The following is a 23584-nucleotide window of genomic DNA, read 5'->3' on the forward strand; positions in this document are numbered from 1 at the left end:
ACAATGGTTCATCTTATCAATAGTGTGTCGGTCACTTCTGTCAGTCGGCTCGTCAACCTGTTGGCCAAGCTTGTTTCTAAATGTCTACCTTACCATAACCATAACCGTAACCCGTTAGCATTAGTTGAAAGTCTGTTGAAACTACTCTGTTGACAGATGGTAAACTGAAAGTCTAGATAATACTACCCACAGTCAACTGACACACTACTGATGTACGGATGTAGTCTACAATAGAAAATGATGTTTAAAACAATCAAACGGTATACTCAGTGACCAGTTTATAATTTGTTTTCTTTTTAGGGCATTTCTGCTGTACCAGCTAGTAGGGGTGTAAACCTCAGGCAATACAATACTATTTCAATTCTTAAGGTGACAATCCAATATTTTGCAATGTCAAATTAATTTAGCTATGACACCCAACGATTTTATTTGATTCAGTGACATTTAATAGTTTTGAAACTATACATTAAAAAAAGCTTAACTAACTAACAGTTTAATGAACTATTTGTTTTACAATATATTAACAATCTGAATCGATAAATGTACGTTGCATCGACTGAATGGAATCGTTGCTTTTCGAATCAATGTATCGATCTAAATCGATAGCGACAGGAAATACTGGTATGGGGGAGAGAGAGGAGGAATAATATGCAACAAACGCCAAGGGCTGGATTCAAACCTGTGACACTGCAACCATGTGGTACAGTATGAGTCTCAGCTCGGTAAGCCACCATGAACAGCCAGTGGGCAGTTTATTAGGTCAATTAACCCTTTCACTGCCACACGACAAGGGGTTAACCCTTTCACAACCACACTACAGAAGGTTAACCCTTTCACTACCACACTTTGTCTGTAGTGTGGTAGTGAAAGGTTAACCTTCTGTTGTGTGGTAGTGAAAGGGTTAAGTTAAGTTATATCTCATTACTGGCCTCGCGTCTCGCTCTGCTACTGAGATAACCTCTTATCTCCTCGCACCTAGCGTGCACACGAAACAAAAACAAATGCACCCACTTGCACGTGGCCGTGCCACCCCCATGCGTCCCTATATGACGCCGGAAGTGGTCACGCCTCACCCTTCCTCATTTAGTTTCCAACACGGAAGTAGCAGTGCACTTCGTGAAACTAGCTGTTATGAATCATAGGGAGAAATTACACAATGTTGGGTATTCGCCAGAAGTTCACCAGCCCCCGGAACTTTCTCGGCACATCCTAACAGCACAGCGGTCCTGTCCTGGGTTTTCCTCGTCTCGTGACAGCGGACCGAGGGACGTCGCGGGACGGTTAGCAGTCGAGCTAAGTCGTGCACCGGTAGGGCCTGCGCTATCAGGCATTGATACTAGCATGAGTAATACTGCTCGTTGTCTCGTGAGACGACCGAGTGATGTATTGGCGCGGGGGGGCGGGATATTTGGGAAAACATGACTCTTTTGAATGTTTTCCAAGTATCCTAGCGCGTGCAGCTAATGCTAATGCTACAATGTTGGGAGGCGCCGTTCCCATGTACCCCGCCGAGGGCTGTCTTTACTGTCTTCCCTCCTCTTAACCATTCATGCTGACGGTCAATCTGTGTCTAATGTTGGGGGTTTAACGGGGGCTTATTTACCCTTTACATGGGTGGATGGGCTGATGCTCAGGGCAGGTGTACTTTTTGTGAATCTATGAATTGAAAATGGGGGTCCCTGATGTGGACAGGACTAACGTTTTCTCTGGTCTGCATCCCCTTAACAATTGTGTGTATTGGGCTAGCCCATTCTGCAATGTGTTAATAGAGTTTTCGTTCATTTATCCCTTCATGGGTGCACACCGCAGTGGAGGTTGTTACATGACTACTAGTGAGGCAGTGCTTCACTAGTAGTAGACTTTGGTCTGCAGCCACCACTGGTGTTCCGTGCTTAGTGAAGCAGGTGGCATCAGTCCTTTGCCCTGACATGGTGGAACGGTGTCCCGCCCGGCCGACGCCATGAGGCGAGTCGGCCCGGCAGGTGGCTGGTGGGCTGATGAAGCCTATACCGCCGCGGTACAGAATTTAGCAGCGACTGGCAACATTGCTCAATTGGCTGTTTTTCTGTCAAAAATGGTGTCGGTGGTGGGGCCTTAGGGCCAGCCGACGTCAAAACCATCACGCAAGGTTTTGAGGTTATTCAGCTTTTGACCTAGCCGCAAGCTATAACGGCAGGGAGGGCTAGGATGCTGTCAACGGTTGTTCACAGGCATCTTTGGTTGGAGCAATCTCCCCTTGAGGAAGGGAGAGGTCCTTCTCAGGGCTCCCCTCTTCGTGGGTGGACCTTGGTCTGTCCACGGAGGCGCGGGCGGTATTTGACCTGGGCCCCATGCTGCCCCACACCGCGCAGCCAGAGGTGAGAGCACGACCTCGCCAGCGGCTGCGGCAAGGTCCCCGGCCAGCGGCCATGTTTCCCCTGCCTGAGATACCCTGGACACAAAGAAAACAGGTGATCACAAGGCCGACAGCCTCTGCGGCCCGAGGGATCGGCTATATTAGATGGGCACGCCCTAAAAAACCGTTGCCATCTAGCTGTGTCTAGCATGCTCTCCGGTTACTCCCCCCCACTACACTACGGGACACAGGGCTCTGATATGTTCCCTTTGGCTGCAGGCCGCGTTCTTCCAGTGAAGAGCAAGCGGGCCCACATTTCGCTTCTCATGGAGACAGGGGCTGACACCCAGTTGCTAGCTAGGCCTGGGTCTGTCTATGAGAATGCTGTGCTGTCAAGCGGCTCCCACACCACACGTCCTGCGTCTGTGTTTGGTGAGCCTGGTGTTGTATCTGTCGACGGAGCAGGGTTCCCTGTATCTAAAACATTTTGTCAGAGGGGTAACTCTAGGCCCAGGAGGTAGCAGCGTGGGTTCCCCCCAGCCCTGCCCTCGCCATGCCGGGTATTACGTTAGTGCCTCCCCCGTCTGGATTCCCGATCCCGCGGTGGTCAGCAGGCACATGTAATTTGGGTGGTAGTAATATCACACTATCGGGCAGTGTGAGGACCACACACCATGCATGTCCAGCTGCAGAGCAGGCTGTCCTCAGCGAGCTAAGCCGGGAAGATGCTCAGCGGGGGAGCCTATGTCACCAGGGGTGATGGCCGCTCCCCCCGTATCAGACCGCCCCTTCTGTCGGGGTCCCCCCCGTGGGTGCGGTTGCCTCGTTGGTAGAGTCAGGGTGCGATATCCCGGCTCCACGAGACTCCCTGCTCGCGCGGTTGGCGAGACAAGGGTTGACAACACACAGCGGGAGGGACCGGGCCACCTATCTATGATTCCTAGCGGACCAACGGCAGTTGGCGGCGGGGGCGCTTTGGAATTTTTACCACGTATGGCTGCAGTGGTAGCCATATGTCGGTGTGGATGAAGAGAATGCGAGGGCAGTGCTTGTGTTACAGTTTACACACCCCCGCCCTCCGTTTTTGGGTTTGGTACAGACTCTATTATCAGAGTCCGCGGCAGTGACAGCCCTGGCCGAGGAGATTCGTTCTCTGGCGGCGAAGCAGGCCGTCGTCGTGGTCCCATGGGAGGACACGATGAGCGGCGTTTCCTCCCGATATTCTCTGGTGCCCGAGAAATAGAGGGGGGGGGGGTGTCAGACCCATGCTGGACCTGTCCCATGGAAGGTTCAGAATGTTGACCGTCACCCACCTGTTAAGCGCTGTCAGGTGGGGGACTGGTTCACCTCCATAGATCTGTAGGCCGCGTATTCGCATCCCGATCTTCCCTCCTAGAACATACCTACGCTTCCTTTCAGGGCTTAGCGTACGGGTACCAGAGGCTGCCATTCGGCTACTCTCTGGCTCCTCGCATCTTCACCAAGTGCGTGGAGACCGCGCTGGGGTCTCTGCGTCGTCAGGGGATACGAATCTTATTCTACCCTAGACGACGTTCTGGTCCTCGGCCGGTCAGAGAAGATCGCCAGGTCTCATACCAGGCAGGTGGTGGGATTCCTCACCAGCCTGGGTTTTGCTGTAGACTGGAAGTAGAGTACTCCTCTTCCCAGTCAACGGGTGGAGTACTTGGGCTTATTTCTAAGCTCAAGGTCTATATGGGCATCCCTCTCAGAGCGGCGGCGAGTGGGTTTTCTCGGCGTGGCTCTGGAGCTTCCGTCCTAAGACGGTTACGGCGCTGTCCGTGATGCGCCTGCTCAATATGATGGCATCTGCTCACTCTGTGGTCCCTCTTGGCCACACACTTCATGAGGAGGATACAGAGGTGGTTTTCCAGTATGGAAATAAACCCGGTGAGAGACAGGTGGAAACGGCTGAAGGTTCCCATGTCAGTACTGGGGGACCTCACCCTCTGGGGAGGGCCTGGGGCCCTCCTATGGGCAGCAGGCTGTCACACGTCACGGTCTTCACCGATGCCTCCCTCACGGGATGGGGGGGGGACGTGTCGGGCCAACGCAGTAGGGGGCAGCTGGCAAGACCATGCTGCCCGGTCTGCACTACATTTCAATGTGTTGGAATTGAAGGCAGTCCTTCTGGCCCTCAAACGGCTCGGCCACCTTGTGGTGGGCAAGCATGTCTTGATCAGGACCGACAACACGATGTCAGGGTTGTATATCGACAGACAGGGAGGAGTACGCTCCCCCCGTCTGCACCTGGCGGCGGTCGAGCTCTGGCTATGGGCGTTTCTCAATCTGCGCAGCCTGAGGGCTCTCCACATCCCCGGCAGGGAGAATGTGGGTGCAGATGTGATGTCGCGGGGCGGTCCTCACCCTGACGAGTGGGGACTACAGGTCAGGGAACGATTCCGTGGCCGCCCGGGATTCTGTACGCATTCCCCCCCATGCACCTGATAGCTCAGCTGTTGGGGCGGGTACGTCAGGAGTGCGGGACTTTGATCCTGGTCGCGCCGGGCCGGGGCTCAGCTGTGTGGTTCCCGGCCCTGATTCAGCTTTTGGTGGCCCTGCCGTGGCCTGTTCCGTGGTCACCGCGGGCCCTCTCTCAGGCACGCGGAACTCTGTTCTGCCTCCTGTTCTGGGGCAGCCTCTAGGCTTGGCTACTGAAAGAGTGACTCTGGTGGGGATGCGTCTTGACTCTTCTGTGGTTAACGCCATCCGGAACGCGCGCGCTCCGTCCACTACCGCGGCTTATGCTGGGAAGTGGTGTATGGTCGAGAGTGGGGGCAGAACATTGTTCAGCCGCCCTCTCGTGAAACGTTTCCTGCTTGGCGCTCGGCGTCTCAAGCCTGTGGAACGTTCTCTGTCTCCGAGTTGGGACCTCCAACTGGTCCTGGGCCGGTTGTCGGAGGCCCCGTTTGAGCCTCTTGAGCAGGCGCCATTGGATCGGCTGTCCTTTAACACATTCCCGGCCAACCACGGACATGTCCGTGTTTCGGATCCAACGGTTGAGGGCCAACCACGGAAATGTCCGTGGCAAGGTTGTTTTGGCTTTTATTCCATTGTAATATCCCACTCAATGTCACCTTGCGGCACTGCAGATTTACCCTACTCTTGGAATTCGTAAAAGTGCATTACCGGCCAGATCCTCGTAGGGGCGCTGTCTCGATAATGCAGTGTTCCCTGTGGCAGAACGGATGACGTTTTTTTTCATCATGCAGTGAATTTTCCTGCTAGCCTGAAGCTATGCCTGTAGCATGTAGCTTGGAATACCTTTTGCGACGCCGAATTCAGTATGCAGTAAAGGAATATATCATCAGCCAATGGACATATGGATCTACCAGGTGGCGATCGATAACTGGGAAATTCTTTTTGCAGTCCAACCGGTCACATGTAAGAGCTATTTGACATCAATTACAGCTCAATCTGGCCTTGCTTTGATAGCCATCCACCCGGTCAGCGAATTAGGCTACTGAGGCTAGTGCCGTTATTGGTAATCAATAATCAGAAACGACGTCCCCCGCCCCCCCCCCCCCCCCTTTCATGCAGTCATGGTGGACCATGACAGATCAAATGCATTTTGATTTTTATCTCTAGCTGGTCTATGGCCGAAACGCCATTCGATTTAACGTTATTAGCTTAGCGTCTTGTAACTCGCCTTCCAGGAAATACCCCAGAACATTTTGCTATATAGTTCATATTCACGACGCTATAAAATGGGAACGTATTGATGAAAAAATTATTTGTATAAGGCATATTGAAGGGATGGTTTATAGTGTCAATTGACAATGAGAATGGACAGATAGCAATACTATAAAGTATAGATTTAGCTCTCACGCACAATGAAAGTTTGTTTTGATTTGCTGGCCGTATAGAGTGGGATTAGACGGATCCAAATGGCCCCGAATGTGTTAAGACCGCATTCCTTTTGGCCGTCACCTCTGCTAAGCGCGTGGGTGAGCTGTGTGCTCTCTCGTGCGGCCTGAGTGCCTGTCTATTCGGGCCGATAGCGGTGCGACTCTGAGGCCTAATCCAGTCTTCGTGCCGAGGAATATCCGGAGCTCTTTTCGCTCCAGGGGTATTGTGGTTCAGGCGTTTCATCCGCCTCCTCACGCTAGTGGGTTGGAGGCGAGCCTTCACCTGTCGTGTCCTGTCCGTGCACTGAGGGTTTACCTTAGTCGGACGCAGGGTCTCAGGGCTTCCGATCAACTGTTTGTTTGTTACGGTGGCCCTCGCGCGGGTAAGGCGCTATCCAAGCAGCGCCTGTCACATTGGTTGTGCGAGGGCATTCCCCTTTGCTACACGTTGGCTGGACAGGTCCCCCCCCGGGGGCGTCAGGGCGCACTCCACTCGTGGTGTGGCGGCCTCTGCTGCCCTGTTAGGGGGGGCCTCGGTGGAGGACATCTGTGCTGCGGCCTCCTGGTCCTCCCCGGGTCCTTTCGTTAGGTTTTACCTCATGGACATGACTGGGGGTTCTGTCTCCCAGGCGGTCCTGAGGTCCGGGACCTCTTCTGCAAATCCCGCCATCAGGTGGGCTAGCAGGGGTGTGTGGGTGTGGACCGCGGGGTGCTGTGTCACACGTGGTTCCGCCTGTGCTGTGCGTTCAGGGGTACCTGTTTCCCCCTTTTTTCGCACTTTTTCGCACAATACCTCCTTCCTGGCTGGGGCTTACGGGCCCTCGGGGGGTGCATTTGTCGGGCCGCGCGTCCGCTCTGCCCCTTATCTCAGTAGCAGAGCGAGACGTGAGGCCAGTAATGAGATATAACGAAAGGTTATTTCATAACATAGTTATATGAATACTGGCTGAGCGTCTCTCTCTTAGCGCCCTGAGGTCCCTTGGGTGTTTTTTCCACTTATGGAAATCGAACTGGGAAGGGTGAGGCGTGACCACTTCCGGCGTCATATAGGGACGCATGGGGGTGGCGCGCTCACGTGCAAGTGGGTGCATTTGTTTTTGTTTCGTGTGCACGCTAGGTGAGAGGAGATAAGAGGTTATCTCAGTAGCAGAGCGAGACGCTCAGCCAGTATTCATATAACTAGGTTATGAAATAACCTTTCGTTATACTGTGGGGGAATTGTTGCTCTGCATTTGACCCACTAAGGAGCGGTGGGCAGCCACAGACAGGCGGGGACCCATTCTGGTTGTAATGCCAGTACCTTGGTCAAGGGCAATGCCAGGAGTGCACTGAGCATGCACGTCTTTGGTACCGCCTGTTTGGAACGGTTCACGAAAATGGATCGATCCAACAGAACAGATGGAGGGTCAAGTGACAAAGGTCTTTCTATGTAAAGCAGGCAGACAGGCATAGACTTATTGAATTACTACTTGACTGATCTTTAGAATGGGGAAACCCAGTGACCTGCTGCTACGCTGCTTAAAATAGCGGAGACAACTTTCTTTTTTTTCTCCACTTTTTCTCCTCCTATTTTTCTTGTATTTTCCTCCCATCCCAATTTAGTCGTTATGCGAATTCCCCCCTCCCCTTCCTGGTCGTTGCGCGCATTTCCCCCTACTTGCCGGTCTAGGGAGCCCTGAAGTCTATCACATGCTTCCTCCGATACATGTGGAGACAGCCAGCAGCCTCTTTTCACCTGGCAGCGAGGACTCTCATTGGGTGAGTGTAACGCGTGGGAGGGCACACTACCTCAAACAGATCCCTTCCTCACTGTGCAGGCACCCTGACCGACCTGTATGAGTCGCTGTTTACAATGACCAGATTACCACCCACCGGCTTCCCTCCCGCTGACACCACCAATTGTGTCAGTATGACGACCGGCCAAGCCGGAGGCACCGCTGACAGCTGGATTCGATACCAGTGTCTCTGCGGTTTTAGACAGACGTCTGGTAATGAGGATTGAAATATATCAAATGCCTTAAAACTAGTGAGTTGATAACCCCACAGGGTGTTATCGTTAATACAACTTAAATTAGTTTAAAACGTTAGAATCAGAAACACATGACAGTATCTTTAAGTCAGGCAGATGATTCATATTAATATATTCAATATGAAGGTATACTGTCATGGATCCATGCAAAGGTATGTATTTTTACGATACTGTCATCAACAATATATATAGAAATATTAAATGTATTTTTGAAGTTAATCTAGACAATTGCTCCTTGCAAAATCACAAGATCATCTTTTCCATAATATGGGCAGTGCAGAACTCAGTGCTCGTCACTAATGAACTACAGAAGTACATAACAACCTGGTACAAGACAATTGTCCCTCATAAACTAACCACTGAGCTTAGTAGCTTTGTCAGTGTGTGTGTGTGTGTGTGTGTGTGTGTGTGTGTGTGTGTGTGTGTGTGTGTGTGTGTGTGTGTGTGTGTGTGCGTGCGTGCGTGCGTGCGTGTGTGTGTGTGTGTGTGTGTGTGTGTATGTTTGCACATGCATGTGCATGTACATGTATGTGTAGGGGGGGGGGGTCCATTCTTGCGTGGGAGCTAATGATCAGTGTCACTGTGTGTTATCTCATTATCTCAGTCTGCAAAGCTCCAGTAACCCCCCCCCCTCTCTCTGTACATACAGTAAATTATTCAACCACTCCTTCAAGGTGTGTTAGAGGCAGAGAAAGAGAGACATAGAGAGGGAGAGATGTGTGTGCTATAGGCTACACAGCCATTGAATACTACACATAAGACAGTAATTCATTACTGAATCAAATGTGGTATCTACTGTAACTATCAGGTTTTAAGTGTTGTGACATTTTGTCTTGTAAACTGTCACCATAGTTCACTTTTATTGACAGCTCACTCTTACATATCTGAAACATGATGCTGTATGCACAATGGGTGTCAGTTTGTGTGTCAATGTGTGTGTGTGTGTGTGTTGTGTGTGTTGTGTGTGTGCGTGCGTGCGTGTGTGTGTGAGTGTGCGTGTGTAGGTGTGTGTGTGTGTGTGTGTGTGTGTGTGTGTGTGTGTGTGTGTGTGTGTGTGTGTGTGTGTGTGTGTGTTGCTATGGTTACCTGTGCGACAGTAGGGGTATGCGTTCCAGGCTTTCTCGTGGATGTTGAGGGCTGATGCAGGAGCCAACATTCTGACAAACGACGGCACTTTACTACAGGAGATAAGATACAAAAAAAAGAAAATAGTAATACTTAAAAAAATATATATATATTTCTGCCATCCTATCCTTAGCGTATTCACCTTACGTTTCTAGGCAACAAGGATGCAGCCAGCTTGCCAATTATGTTGATTATGGAGTTTCAACTTCCTATGAGGTTGTGACACTAAATCTAGAAAGGGATATATTAGCCTTCAAAGTTTGTCGATTTTGAATGTTAAAACGCCAAACCTCTTATTGTATTTCTTTGACAGATATCTTTGTTAAAAGGATACAGCTAGCTAAACAGTTGTGTACTTATAGATGCATTATTTATTTGGTTTGTGAATATCCACACACATTCTTTATGAAAATGTGAGTGAGTGAATTGATCAATTGTGTGTGTTGTCCCGACCTATAGGATGTCTTACCTCTGCAGGTGGTAGATGTTGTGTGTTATAGGATGTCTTACCTCTGCAGGTGGTAGATGTTGTGTGTTATAGGATGTCTTACCTCTGCAGGTGGTAGATGTTGTGTGTTATAGGATGTCTTACCTCTGCAGGTGGTAGATGTGTGTTATAGGATGTCTTACCTCTGCAGGTGGTAGATGTGTGTTATAGGGTGTCTTACCTCTGCAGGTGATAGATTTAGTGTGTTATAGGATGTCTTACCTCTGCAGGTGGTAGATTTAGTGTGTTATAGGATGTCTTACCTCTGCAGGTGGTAGATGTTGTGTGTTATAGGGTGTCTTACCTCTGCAGGTGGTAGATGTTGTGTGTTATAGGATGTCTCACCTCTGCAGGTGGTAGATTTAGTGTGTTATAGGATGTCTTACCTCTGCAGGTGGTAGATGTTGTGTGTTATAGGGTGTCTTACCTCTGGCAGGTGGTAGATGTTGTGTGTTATAGGATGTCTTACCTCTGCAGGTGGTAGATGTTGTGTGTTATAGGATGTCTCACCTCTGCAGGTGGTAGATTTAGTGTGTTATAGGATGTCTTACCTCTGCAGGTGGTAGATTTAGTGTGTTATAGGGTGTCTCACCTCTGCAGGTGGTAGATGTTGTGTGTTATATGGTGTCTTACCTCTGCAGGTGGTAGATTTAGTGTGTTATAGGGTGTCTCACCTCTGCAGGTGGTAGATGTTGTGTGTTATAGGATGTCTTACCTCTGCAGGTGGTAGATGTTGTGTGTTATAGGATGTCTTACCTCTGCAGGTGGTAGATTTAGTGTGTTATAGGATGTCTTACCTCTGCAGGTGGTAGATTTAGTGTGTTATAGGGTGCATGGCCGCCTAGTTATAGTTGAAAGTGGGGGTGCAAGATTTTTTTGTATTCTTTTTTTACCTTTTTACCTTTTTATTTTTTTATTTTTTTTGTATTTTGTGCAAGGGGTGGTTTGGAGGGGGTCCGGCACGACCCCCTCCACGGCAGATTTTTTAACATTTAATGAACACCTGTATGTGCAATTTCCTGCAATATAGAGCCTTCAATCTTGACCAAAATAAAGCTGCTCTTTTCACTATAAAACTCAGTTTATATTGCAGTATGATAGCTATAATAATAATAACTTCACTGCGAGGGCTCTTTTAGCTAACGCTAGCTAGGCACGTATGATAGCCAATTACTATTATAATAATAATAATAATAACTTTCCCATCCTCCCAAAGCCCCTCCGGCCCCGTTCACATCCGCAGCGCAGTACCAACAACAACAACAACTAATTGACGCTATCAATAGCCCCAGTGAGCGCGGCGGCTGAATGAATGAATGAAAACTTTATTTAACAGATTGCAGAATGGGTACAATACAGTACGGCTCAATACACACAATTGTTAAGGGGATGCAGACCAGAGAAAGACGTTTGTCTTGTTTACGTCAGGGTCCCCTTTCGTGACTGTGCTCAGCACCGAGTGAATCCACAGTCACTTGCTCCTCAATGGGAAACCAACCTAGATTTACCATGAAGGACTGGTTCTGGCCGAACCGTTCGTTATACAAGTATCACAGAGACATTACAAAGGTGCTCACAGTTGCACAGAGATACGGGATGGTTTGAAAGCTCGGCGTTGCTAATAAATATTTTTAATATTTTTTTATAAACTGCTCAAAGCGGCATTATTTCCGCCGTTGGGTGATCACAGCGCCTGCGCACCATCCCGTATCTCTGGATTCACTCGGTGCAGCGCAGCAGCGCCGAGGCTCACCATACGAGAAATATTCAGTTTCAATCTGTTTGCGCATTTAGTATACAGTCACAGTGTTCGACTTACATGATGATTTGCTCCATTTTGATGTAAACGCCGAAGAATAATCCAGTCACAATGTTATCCAATATCCAGCCTGAATTTTTCAAGGGCTTTCGAAAAAGCCGCCTCCCCCAACATGTCGTATACGTCATGCCGACGAACCGTGGCCCGTGGGCACTGGATCAAACCATTAAAGTGGGGGGTCACACAATCTTTGGAAACTTAAAAACTTGCTATTAAGTGTCATTGCGTATTATTAATTTGATTGAAATTACTTAGTTATGGTTAGATTTATATATGGGGGGGGGGGGGGGTATATCATATTTTTCATATGATCAAAAAGTGGGGGAGCAAAACCAGCGTTTGCCCCCCCTATGTTCAATAGTCGTAGAGCACCCGCTCCGCGTGCTCTATTGCGCAGGCGTCTATGATAGGGTGTCTTACCTCTGCAGGTGGTAGATTTAGTGTGTTATAGGATGTCTTACCTCTGCAGGGGGTAGATGTTGTGTGTTATAGGATGTCTTACCTCTGCAGGTGGTAGATTTAGTGTGTTATAGGATGTCTTACCTCTGCAGGTGGTAGATGTTGTGTGTTATAGGATGTCTTACCTCTGCAGGTGGTAGATTTAGTGTGTTATAGGGTGTCTTACCTCTGCAGGTGGTAGATGTTGTGTGTTATAGGATGTCTTACCTCTGCAGGTGGTAGATTTAGTGTGTTATAGGATGTCTTACCTCTGCAGGTGGTAGATGTTGTGTGTTATAGGATGTCTTACCTCTGCAGGTGGTAGATGTTGTGTGTTATAGGATGTCTCACCTCTGCAGGTGGTAGATGTTGTGTGTTATAGGATGTCTTACCTCTGCAGGTGGTAGATTTAGTGTGTTATAGGATGTCTTACCTCTGCAGGTGGTAGATGTTGTGTGTTATAGGATGTCTCACCTCAGCAGGTGATAGATTTAGTGTGTTATAGGGTGTCTTACCTCGGCAGGTGATAGATTTAGTGTGTTATAGGATGTCTTACCTCTGCAGGTGATAGATTTAGTGTGTTATAGGATGTCTTACCTCTGCAGGTGATAGATTTAGTGTGTTATAGGATGTCTTACCTCTGCAGGTGGTAGATGTTGTGTGTTATAGGATGTCTTACCTCTGCAGGTGGTAGATTTAGTGTGTTATAGGATGTCTTACCTCTGCAGGTGATAGATTTAGTGTGTTATAGGATGTCTTACCTCTGCAGGTGGTAGATTTAGTGTGTTATAGGATGTCTTACCTCTGCAGGTGGTAGATTTAGTGTGTTATAGGATGTCTTACCTCTGCAGGTGGTAGATTTAGTGTGTTATAGGATGTCTTACCTCTGCAGGTGGTAGATTTAGTGTGTTATAGGATGTCTCACCTCTGCAGGTGGTAGATTTAGTGTGTTATAGGACAGTGGTTCTCAACTGGTCTAGCCTCGGGACCCAACATTTTCCTTAGTCATTAAGTCGCGACCCAAATTTTGTAACCACTATGATTTATTTAAAAAAAAAAATGCAGTAATATGCAATCTTTCATGCACTGTTAAAAACATGAAATAAACACAAAAAGTGCAACAAAAGTGCAACTAGGGCTAAAAACCCAATGAAATAAAATAATAATAATAATAATAATAATAATAATAATAATAATAATAATAATAATAATAATAATAATAATAATAATAATAATAATAATAATAATAATAATAAATAATAATAATAATAATAATAATAATAATAATAATAATAATAATAATAATAATAATAATAATAATAATAATAATAATAATAATAATAATAATAATAATAATAATAATAAATAATTGAGCTTCTTAGCAGACTTCTTAGCTTAACATTGATTGAATTGATTGAATACTTTATTTTTGACACAATCGTAGGACAAAAACATTTTAAAAGACAAGACAATAACAGTGTCAACAACGCTGGTCAAAAATGGATAAAACACAATAAAGCCAAGGCTTGTTTCCATTGTGGTCCATACATGGAACATAAAAAGGCACAGAAACACAAATGGACATGTACACTAGACAGGACACATCCTAAAAATTTGTATACAAACACCTAACCTGACAACTCATACAGTTAACTAATGTTAAAAGAAAATCCGCAAACCCTTAAAAGCAACTCATGATAAAAGAAATAAAAGCCAACATAACAGACCTACAGTAAGTTTGGGGGAACTAATGGGATAACTGGGGTTGCAACAAAAGTGTAACTAGGGCTAAAAACATAATGAAATAAAATAATAATAATAATAATAATAAATAATATATCTTTCTTAGCAGACTTCTTAGCTTAACATCCCATGGAACTAATGGGATAACTGGGGATGTTGTTTGCTCCTGACAAGAGTCTCAAAGTCTGGGGTGATGGTAGACAAAGCAACTCTGAGGTCATGCTCAATGTCCAATCTGTTCCTCTGCTTTGTCTTCAGCTGGACCAGAGCTGAGAAGAAAAATATTCCAAAAAAAAAAAAAAAATATATATATATATATATATTTTTTTTAACACACACATCCGCAACCCACTCAAAATGGCCCCGCGACCCACCAGTTGAGAAACACTGTTATAGGATGTCTTACCTCTGCAGGTGGTAGATGTTGTGTGTTATAGGGTGTCTTACCTCTGCAGGTGGTAGATTTAGTGTGTTATAGGGTGTCTTACCTCTGCAGGTGGTAGATTTAGTGTGTTATAGGATGTCTTACCTCTGCAGGTGGTAGATTTAGTGTGTTATAGGATGTCTTACCTCTGCAGGTGGTAGATGTTGTGTGTTATAGGATGTCTTACCTCTGCAGGTGGTAGATGTTGTGTGTTATAGGATGTCTCACCTCTGCAGGTGGTAGATTTAGTGTGTTATAGGATGTCTTACCTCTGCAGGTGGTAGATGTTGTGTGTTATAGGATGTCTTACCTCTGCAGGTGATAGATCTAGTGTGTTATAGGATGTCTTACCTCTGCAGGTGGTAGATGTTGTGTGTTATAGGATGTCTTACCTCTGCAGGTGGTAGATGTTGTGTGTTATAGGATGTCTTACCTCTGCAGGTGGTAGATGTTGTGTGTTATAGGATGTCTTACCTCTGCAGGTGGTAGATCTAGTGTGTTATAGGATGTCTTACCTCTGCAGGTGGTAGATCTAGTGTGTTATAGGATGTCTTACCTCTGCAGGTGGTAGATGTTGTGTGTTATAGGATGTCTTACCTCTGCAGGTGGTAGATGTTGTGTGTTATAGGATGTCTTACCTCTGCAGGTGATATATTTAGTGTGTTATAGGATGTCTTACCTCTGCAGGTGGTAGATTTAGTGTGTTATAGGATGTCTTACCTCTGCAGGTGGTAGATGTTGTGTGTTATAGGATGTCTTACCTCTGCAGGTGATAGATTTAGTGTGTTATAGGATGTCTTACCTCTGCAGGTGGTAGATGTTGTGTGTTATAGGATGTCTTACCTCTGCAGGTGGTAGATTTAGTGTGTTATAGGATGTCTTACCTCTGCAGGTGGTAGATTTAGTGTGTTATAGGATGTCTTACCTCTGCAGGTGGTAGATGTTGTGTGTTATAGGGTGTCTTACCTCTGCAGGTGGTAGATGTTGTGTGTTATAGGATGTCTTACCTCTGCAGGTGGTAGATTTAGTGTGTTATAGGATGTCTTACCTCTGCAGGTGGTAGATTTAGTGTGTTATAGGATGTCTTACCTCTGCAGGTGGTAGATGTTGTGTGTTATAGGGTGTCTTACCTCTGCAGGTGGTAGATGTTGTGTGTTATAGGATGTCTTACCTCTGCAGGTGGTAGATTTAGTGTGTTATAGGGTGTCTTACCTCTGCAGGTGGTAGATTTAGTGTGTTATAGGGTGTCTTACCTCTGCAGGTGGTAGATTTAGTGTGTTATAGGATGTCTTACCTCTGCAGGTGGTAGATGTTGTGTGTTATAGGGTGTCTTACCTCTGCAGGTGGTAGATGTTGTGTGTTATAGGATGTCTTACCTCTGCAGGTGGTAGATGTTGTGTGTTATAGGATGTCTTACCTCTGCAGGTGGTAGATTTAGTGTGTTATAGGGTGTCTTACCTCTGCAGGTGGTAGATTTAGTGTGTTATAGGGTGTCTTACCTCTGCAGGTGGTAGATTTAGTGTGTTATAGGGTGTCTTACCTCTGCAGGTGGTAGATTTAGTGTGTTATAGGATGTCTTACCTCTGCAGGTGGTAGATGTTGTGTGTTATAGGGTGTCTTACCTCTGCATGTGATAGATTTAGTGTGTTATAGGGTGTCTTACCTCTGCAGGTGGTAGATTTAGTGTGTTATAGGGTGTCTTACCTCTGCAGGTGGTAGATTTAGTGTGTTATAGGGTGTCTTACCTCTGCAGGTGGTAGATTTAGTGTGTTATAGGATGTCTTACCTCTGCAGGTGGTAGATTTAGTGTGTTATAGGGTGTCTTACCTCTGCAGGTGGTAGATTTAGTGTGTTATAGGATGTCTTACCTCTGCAGGTGGTATATTTAGTATGTTATAGGGTGTCTTACCTCTGCAGGTGATAGATTTTGTGTGTTGTAGGGTGTCTTACCTCTGCAGGTGGTAGATTTTGTGCGTGTACTGTCCCTTCTCTCCATCTTTCTCGTAGGGTTCGTTCTTCAACACCTCCACTCCTTCACCGCCCCCCGTCTCGTTCTTACTGGCCTCTGCCACTGAGTACAACTGGCCTACCTGGTACTGTGGGGGGGTGGGAGAGAGAGAGAGAGAGAGAGAGAGAGAGAGAGAGAGAGAGAGAGAGAGAGAGAGAGAGAGAGAGAGAGAGAGGTGAGGACAACATGTTATTATTCTCAAATTGATTGACAGCTCTTGATACAAGGACTAACACTAGACAACATGTAAATAAGAGTTCTGTATCGTTAGTGGCTTAGCTTGGCATCGCCTTCTGCACTATCTCGCGTACGTGCACGCGTACTGAATAAACCACAAATGTACCTCTAATACCAGTATTAGTCTGACCACACCCCTCATCAGCTTACCTTCATAAGCAGGTGTGTGGTCACCTGCTCTCCTCCTTCTCGCTTTCACCACAAGGAAGAGGTGCCTCGGTAGATCCCCACACTTGACACCATGATGGAAGAAATTGGATTAGGAACAGCTTGGGAAACAAGGATACGTTGACATCATATCTTTATTTTCTCTCTCACTATTTTCGAGAAAATACGGCGATATTGTCTTCGTACTGGAGTGTCTAGAAGATGATGATCATTCTACAAACCCTCCACCGGTTTTCGTATTGGGAGCACGCCGCTGCATGCTTCTCAACTGCAGTTCCTTGCTGTGTTTGTTGGGGTGAAACCTGTCAGGCCACAGCTGAACTGTCGGACATGCCGCTGTTGTGAGGAGCGGTGCGTTCCAGGTTGGGTGAGTAGTGTTTGCTGGCGGGCTCCACTTGTCTGTTAGTGCTATGGGGGCTACTAGACAAAGTTTATGGAAACCGGCCCCAGGCTAGGGTCCTTTGTTTAGCCGTCTAGGCGACAGAAGGCCTTGGTCTGGCGACCATTATAGTTTTAACTAGTGGGCCGCGACCATTGACACTGGTGATCCCTGTGTGTTCTGGACGAGTGGATTCTCTCTGTCACCGTGTTAAGACCCCATCTTTCATATCCAAATGAGAGTATTCCTTCACGAGGGGATATGTGCATGTAATGTGCGATAGCGGCAGATTCATGTTCAAAGTCAGCTATACAGGCCAGTTGGTACTGTGCTGATTCCGCCGGACGTGGTAGTATCACCGTTGTGAAGCGGTGTTGACGTCTTGTTTTCTCTTTTTTCTTAAAAAGTGAGGAGGGTTCAGAACGGCGGCCTGTCTGGGTGAGTGTTATGTCATTGTTTACATGTTCATAGCTTACGGTTAGCCGGTCGGTGGCCTGGCGCGGGGTAGCTTGGCTTCTCGCGCGCCGCCGGGAGCTCGCTCCTGATCGCGTGCGTCGTAGATCGGCGTCTCGCGAGCGGAAGCAATAGCACCCGAACGGTTGGAGCAGCCGTTAGCTTGATGCTATTCTGTTGAACGTGCTTTGATTTTTAACATGTTTTACACTCTTGACCACGACGTCATCCTTGACAGGGGATGTTCGTCGACCCTGCCTGAGCCTAGACGGGGATTGCGTCAACAAAGAGGACTGTAGCGACTGGTGGAGCGGCGACGCTGCCCGGATCGAACAACACGGGACGGCTGTGTTCTACGGTGGCTTGTGACTGCACTTCGCTGATCTGCGTTCCGGGCAGGTACGGGGTTGGCCAGACCCCATAACACGTCTTCTGGTTTTACCTTGCTAAATGTATTGTGAATAACGGTGTTTTTTCCCAAAACGTGTGTTGTTGCAATGCATTTGAGATACGTTGCGGGTTGTGTGTGAGCTGGTTTTGTCACTGGCAGTTAGCTTCTCCGTGTAGGTCGTGATGTATTGATCTGGTTGTTGTGTGAGAAACATCATGGTGTTTATGTGTACCGTGTACTCACTACTAAGGCAACTAACCTATGAAGCTATGCTTGGTGACGAGTGAGTAAAAGAATGTTCTTTCTCAGACTGTAATGACAATGAACAGTGAGTTCACACATTAACAGGTTTTCCTGTTTTAACTGGCCGTATTGAGGGTAAAATAGGAGGATTGTGTTTCCCCCCCCGGTTCCCTGGGGACTTTATCACCTCCTATCAGACATGTTGTGCATTAATTGTGTCTTTTGTGTGGTAGGGATACGATGTAACTCTCAGCTTGATTGCTGAGGTTGTGCTAAATCTGCTGGAGAAACTTATTTCCTAAAGGGAAATTGGTTTGGTTGCTGTCATGTGTGCTTAGCAAGGCCTGTGGTCGATACTAATCAAGAATGATGTATTCTCTCATTGTGAAAAAACGGCGTTCCTCTGTTGAGTGTTTTTGCCATTTTTTGTAGGTGATGATGGGTTGTGTGTGTCATGTGACCTACAACTGGGTTGTACTGGCCACAGAAGCACATGTGTATGTTGGACCGGGGTTCTTAGAGCCCTCTCTATTCTGTGTTTTTCCTTAGTAAAAATCAGATAGCAGGTTAGCTCGTGCGCTGTGTGGAGCTGTGAAACGCTTCATAGAGCTGACTATGACTGTGTCATATTCTCTTTTTGTCGTTACGTCGTATCATGGGTGTGGGGTCGTAAAGGGGTGAACTGGTAACCTTTCCTCTCCCCATTGTTCTGTCGGTCAGGGGTACACCCCCTGTCCTTCAAGGTTCCCGTCACGTGGCGGTTCGGCACGTTACGGGGGGGGGGGGGGGGGGGGGGGGGGGGGAGGGAGTTCCTGGTCCCACGGCCTGGTATATTGGGCGTGTGCACCGCAGGAATTCCCCCGCCATAGAGTACGTCACCGTGCGCGTCTCTGTTGGTAGGACTTCCGTGTGCTGTTCAGGTCCATGTGATGGATCTGTTTTCAGGGGGGGTGGTCAGGGCTCCTCCTCACCAAGCGCCTACTCAGGCCTTCTGTGAGTTCGGACTCCTTCTTCCATGTGAGGAAGCCTCCATCAGAGTACAGAGCCTTCCTCCTCAGATTGTCAAAGTGAGTGGACCCTCTAGAAGGGTCCTTTTCTATTGTATGTATATTCGATTCAATTCGTTTATTGAGTGTGTATGGGTTCGGTGCCTCTTCCCCGGAGGCCCTAAAACCAGTTTTTTACATGGCTCAAGGTGCAATATATTCTTTTCAATCTGTACAGCTCGCGTGGGAAGTCTCTCTGGGGATCCCCGTCTCTTTCCTATGGGAGGGTGGTGGGATGTAAAAATGTGAACATTTTTTACCCCGGCTGTGTAGACTGGGATACATACTGTTGATGCTTCCTTCTTTCTATTCCAGAAGTGTTGGAGTTAGGGAGTGTCACACCCCTCTTGTCGTTCCCCTGGGCGCCTTGGGGATTCAATGACAGGTCTAAATAGCCTGTTCATTGATGGGGGTGTGTCCCGACGCACGTATAGTGCTAGCTCGCTGTAAACAGGCGATTGACTGGCACGCCTTAGTTGCTTGTGGTTGAAACAGCGTTTTTATAAAGCAACTGAGATGGGGGTTTTTCCTCTTCCGGCGACCACATCCCATGACCTGGGTGGGTTGTCGACGGATCCTCGTTCATGTCTGGGGGATGATGACGGGATGGATCTGAACATATGTAGTGGGGTCTCACGCCCTTGGGGTGGGCCACCAGGCGCGGTTCGTCCCGACGTCTGGGTGGCGCCTTCTTTTCATGTTAAGATCAACACGCATATCTGCCCTTCTCCTGGAGTAGGCATGTCGGCGTGGTTAGGGCACGGGACTGGTTCTGGTCACGCTGGTCCAGATCAGTTGAACCCGTTGTCCGCCGGGGATGCAGATCTGCTGTTCTGGTACCCTGAGGGACTTGGGCTTTTTTCAGGGGGAAAAATGCCAGGTCGGTCTGGGTGTCACAGGGTTAAGCGCTATGGAGACCCTGGTTGGGTATGTTTTTACTCAGCACTGTCGTCATGGCTTACAGCCATGCCATTCTGTACGCGCTCGATCTCGTCGGATCTCGGCCGCTACACAGGTTGGTCCTGGTTAGTACTTGGTTGGGAGACCGCCGGGGAATACCGGGTACGGTGTGCTTAGGGGCTGGTTCTCCATTATTTTTCGCTCCTCTCTCACGCATGGCGAAGAGGGGCCTGTGGGGGTGGTTTTTTGACCTCCTCTGGTGACCCTGTGCTTCCCGTACCGCCAGGCCCGGTCCGAAGTGATGTTTGCGACCCGTAGGCCTGGGTTAACCCTTTTTGGAAACTGAAACACTTGTACTGCGGTATAGCCGGTGTATACCCGCAGGTGTGTTTTGGAGTTTTTTCTTGAGGGGTTATAGGAACAACCACCGCATTGGGTAACACCGAGGTGGTTGATTCCCTGGTGTGTTGGAGCAGTGTCAACTCCCGGGTTCACCGGTTGAGGGTGCCCCTGCACGTTCATGACGTCTGCCGATCGTGTCAGCCTTCTCTGCCTCGACCCCTCTGGGTGGGGGTTGTTAAATGGAGGCTTGGTCATGCAACACCGCCAGCTTACGCTCCTTCCGCCGGGGCGGCTGTGTTCAGCTGTCCCCTCTGGCGCCTGTCTCGTCCGCAGTCTCCAGGCTAGGGTTAACAGCCTGTTGCCTGGTTTTTCCCCGGTGCGCTGCCTGCTTCCGTTGGTTAACCTTTTTTGTGTGCTTACGGCCATGCTGACTGCCTATTCTGCAGGGTCAGTGTGCCAGGCGGTGTACTATTGGGGGGACGGGGCCCGCTCGGCTTACGGCCATACCGACCTGAACACGCCCGGTCTCGTCCGATCTCGGAAGCTGGGCAGGTTCTGGCCTGGTTGGTTCCGCCTGGGAATACCAGGTGCAGTAACTGAGGGGCCTTTGTCCGAATACGCTGGCGATGTGGGGGGCGGGGCACTACGTGCCCACCTGGTGGGGTCTTGATGCTGGCATCATGGACTTCTCTGGGCCCCCATTCCAGGGAGTCCAGTCCTTTTGGTGGGTCTGGGTCTTCCTTCGTGCTCCGCTGCTACGGCCTTGCCACGGGGTTGGGTTTGCCCTTGACCCCGTGATTCTGGGGGCAGTAACGAGGTTGTTCCTCCGTTCGTTCCCGGGTGGCATGCGGGTTGTGCGTGTGTGTAGTCGTGGGGTCAAGCCACGGTCTGCTCACCCTGTGCGTTGAGTTGCTTGAGTGCCTCTTCGCACGGTCGGGTCCGTCGCCCTCCCGTGACGCCCCTAATAGGGGGGCTACCCTCCATTAGGGGGGGTCGGGGGGGCTCGGCCCTCCCTGTTCTGATGGTTTTGGGGGGCTGTCAGCGGGGTGTATTTGTCAGCCAAGTGGCTCCGCTTGGCCTCCCTTGTGCAGAAGGCGATGCCAAGCTAAGCCACTAACGATACAGAACGTTAGGTTATGACTATAACCAAGTTCTGTTAGTTAGGGGCGATGCTTGGCATCGGACGCCGCTGCAGCCCTTGTCCTCACCTTGTGGTGAAAGCTTGGGAAGGAGGAGAGCAGGTGACCACACACCTGCTTATGAAGGTAAGCTGATGAGGGGTGTGGTCAGACTAATACTGGTATTAGAGGTACATTTGTGGTTTATTCAGTACGCGTGCACGTACGCGAGATAGTGCAGAAGGCGATGCCAAGCATCGCCCCTAACTAACAGAACTTGGTTATAGTCATAACCTAACGTTTTTAATTGTATTTGTTGTGCCGTATGTTGTGGCTTTGAAAGGTTTGTTTAGGTTTGTAAGTTGTAGATAAACAGATGTATTGTTCTGATGAACAAAGCTCAAAGCATTAAGAAGATTCCGAGCTGGGGCGGCTACGTGGCGTAGTGGGCAAGGCGCTCGCCACGAATGCTGAGCCCAGCGCTCCACATTGCTTTCAGTTTAGCTGGTCGTTCATACTAATACACGTTGGCCGTATTAGGGGGTGGGAAACTGATGGGTGGAGATCGGGCGTTGTGGACAGCGACTCCTACAGGTCGGTTGGTGCGCCTGCGCAGTAGAATCAGGAAGTGTCGGGGGCAGCGTGAGCCTCCCACGCGTTACTCCTCGCCACTGAGAGATCGAGCTGCGCAGGTGAAAAGATGCGACTGCTGTTACCTCAAGTACCGGAGGGGACTTGTGCTATGTATGACTTAGTCCACATTGCAGCCGGCTTGTGGGAGGCAAGGAACAGCGTTCGTGACAGGGGAGGGTTGAATTGGATGATACGAAATTGGGATGGGAGAAAATATATAGAAAATGGGAGAAAAAGTGGATAAAACAAAAAAGAAAATCCGAGCTCTCGAGACACAGAACACGTTGGTAAGTTTTATGTCCGATCATCGCATGTCCTCCTCATGACAGAACCATAGGGTTGAGGTTAAAATCGGCTAAATGCCTCTTTAACTTACCCTTTAAGCATTTCTTTCTTTTCGGTTATGTTAATTTGTTATTGTAAATGGCTGCATTTATCCAAAGCGCTCTACAATTCGTTCCTCACCTTTTACCCATTCACTCACACATTCACACGACGACGGCGGTGCCAACCTGCTCATCGGGAACAAATAGGGGTGTCTTGCTCAAGGACACTTCGACACGCTGCCCGGGAGGAGTGGGAAGAATCGAACCAGGAACTTCCGGATTACCAGACGACTGCTCTACCTCCCGAGCCACTGTCGCACAGTGAGCAAACGATCCACATCCCTCAATGACGTCCGCTCTCACTAATCTCAGTGAAGCCTGAGAGCCGACCTTGCTCACAGTCTGTCTGTTTTAACGAAGTGGATTCTCCTGTGTCTGCTGTCGGCTCCGCGGCCCAGACATGGCCATCAAACACACCGAGGGTGTGAGAGGGGGGAGAGGGTTCTGCCAGCTTTAGCTAATGCAACTGCTATGTGGTCAATTAAAATATGAGGATTAGTTACAATGTTTATCAAGGGATTTTACAATCTCTACAGCTGAAATTAAGAGAATGCGTCATAATAAAGAGAATGTGTCATCATTTATGAAGGAAAAACAATATGTTGTTTTTTAATGAGATGGAATGGTGTTTATCTGCCTTCTGTTTGCCTTCTTTTTATAATATACTGACGTAGAAATAATGAAATGTGATACTCTCTGGTCTCTCCACGTCTCATCTCTCCTTTTCATTATAGTCTAGTATCTCCACCTCTCATCTCTCCTTCTTATTATATTCTAGTCTCTCTACCTCTCATCTCTCCTTCTCATAATGCTCTAGTCTCTCCCATCTTTCCTCGTTATGCTCTAGTCTCTCCACCTCTCATCTCTCCTCATTATACTTGAATATCTCTCATCTCTCCTTCTCATTATACTCTAATATCTCCATCTCTCATTTCTCCTTCTCACTATGCTCTAGTCTCTCATATCTCTTCTCATTATGCTCTAGTCTGACACTGTTGACCACTAGAAGCTGCC

General features: G+C 48.2%; 1 protein-coding gene across 1 annotated transcript in view; it reads right to left on the reverse strand.

Moving 5' to 3' along the window:
• pitpnab (phosphatidylinositol transfer protein, alpha b) overlaps positions 1-23584 on the reverse strand; it is a gene marked incomplete at its 3' end in the record, with an annotated part of 93699 nt that overhangs the window by 18650 nt on the left and 51465 nt on the right. The window contains exons 3-4 of the mRNA XM_084319796.1: positions 16217-16362; positions 9317-9408 (exon numbers count right to left, since the gene is read on the reverse strand). Of these exons, the coding sequence (XP_084175922.1) occupies positions 9317-9408; positions 16217-16362 (238 nt within the window). The remainder of the gene's footprint in view (positions 1-9316; positions 9409-16216; positions 16363-23584) is intronic.

Source organism: Notolepis coatsorum (genome assembly GCF_963971535.1).
Source record: "Notolepis coatsorum genome assembly, chromosome: 8".
Taxonomy (NCBI): domain Eukaryota; kingdom Metazoa; phylum Chordata; class Actinopteri; order Aulopiformes; family Paralepididae; genus Notolepis; species Notolepis coatsorum.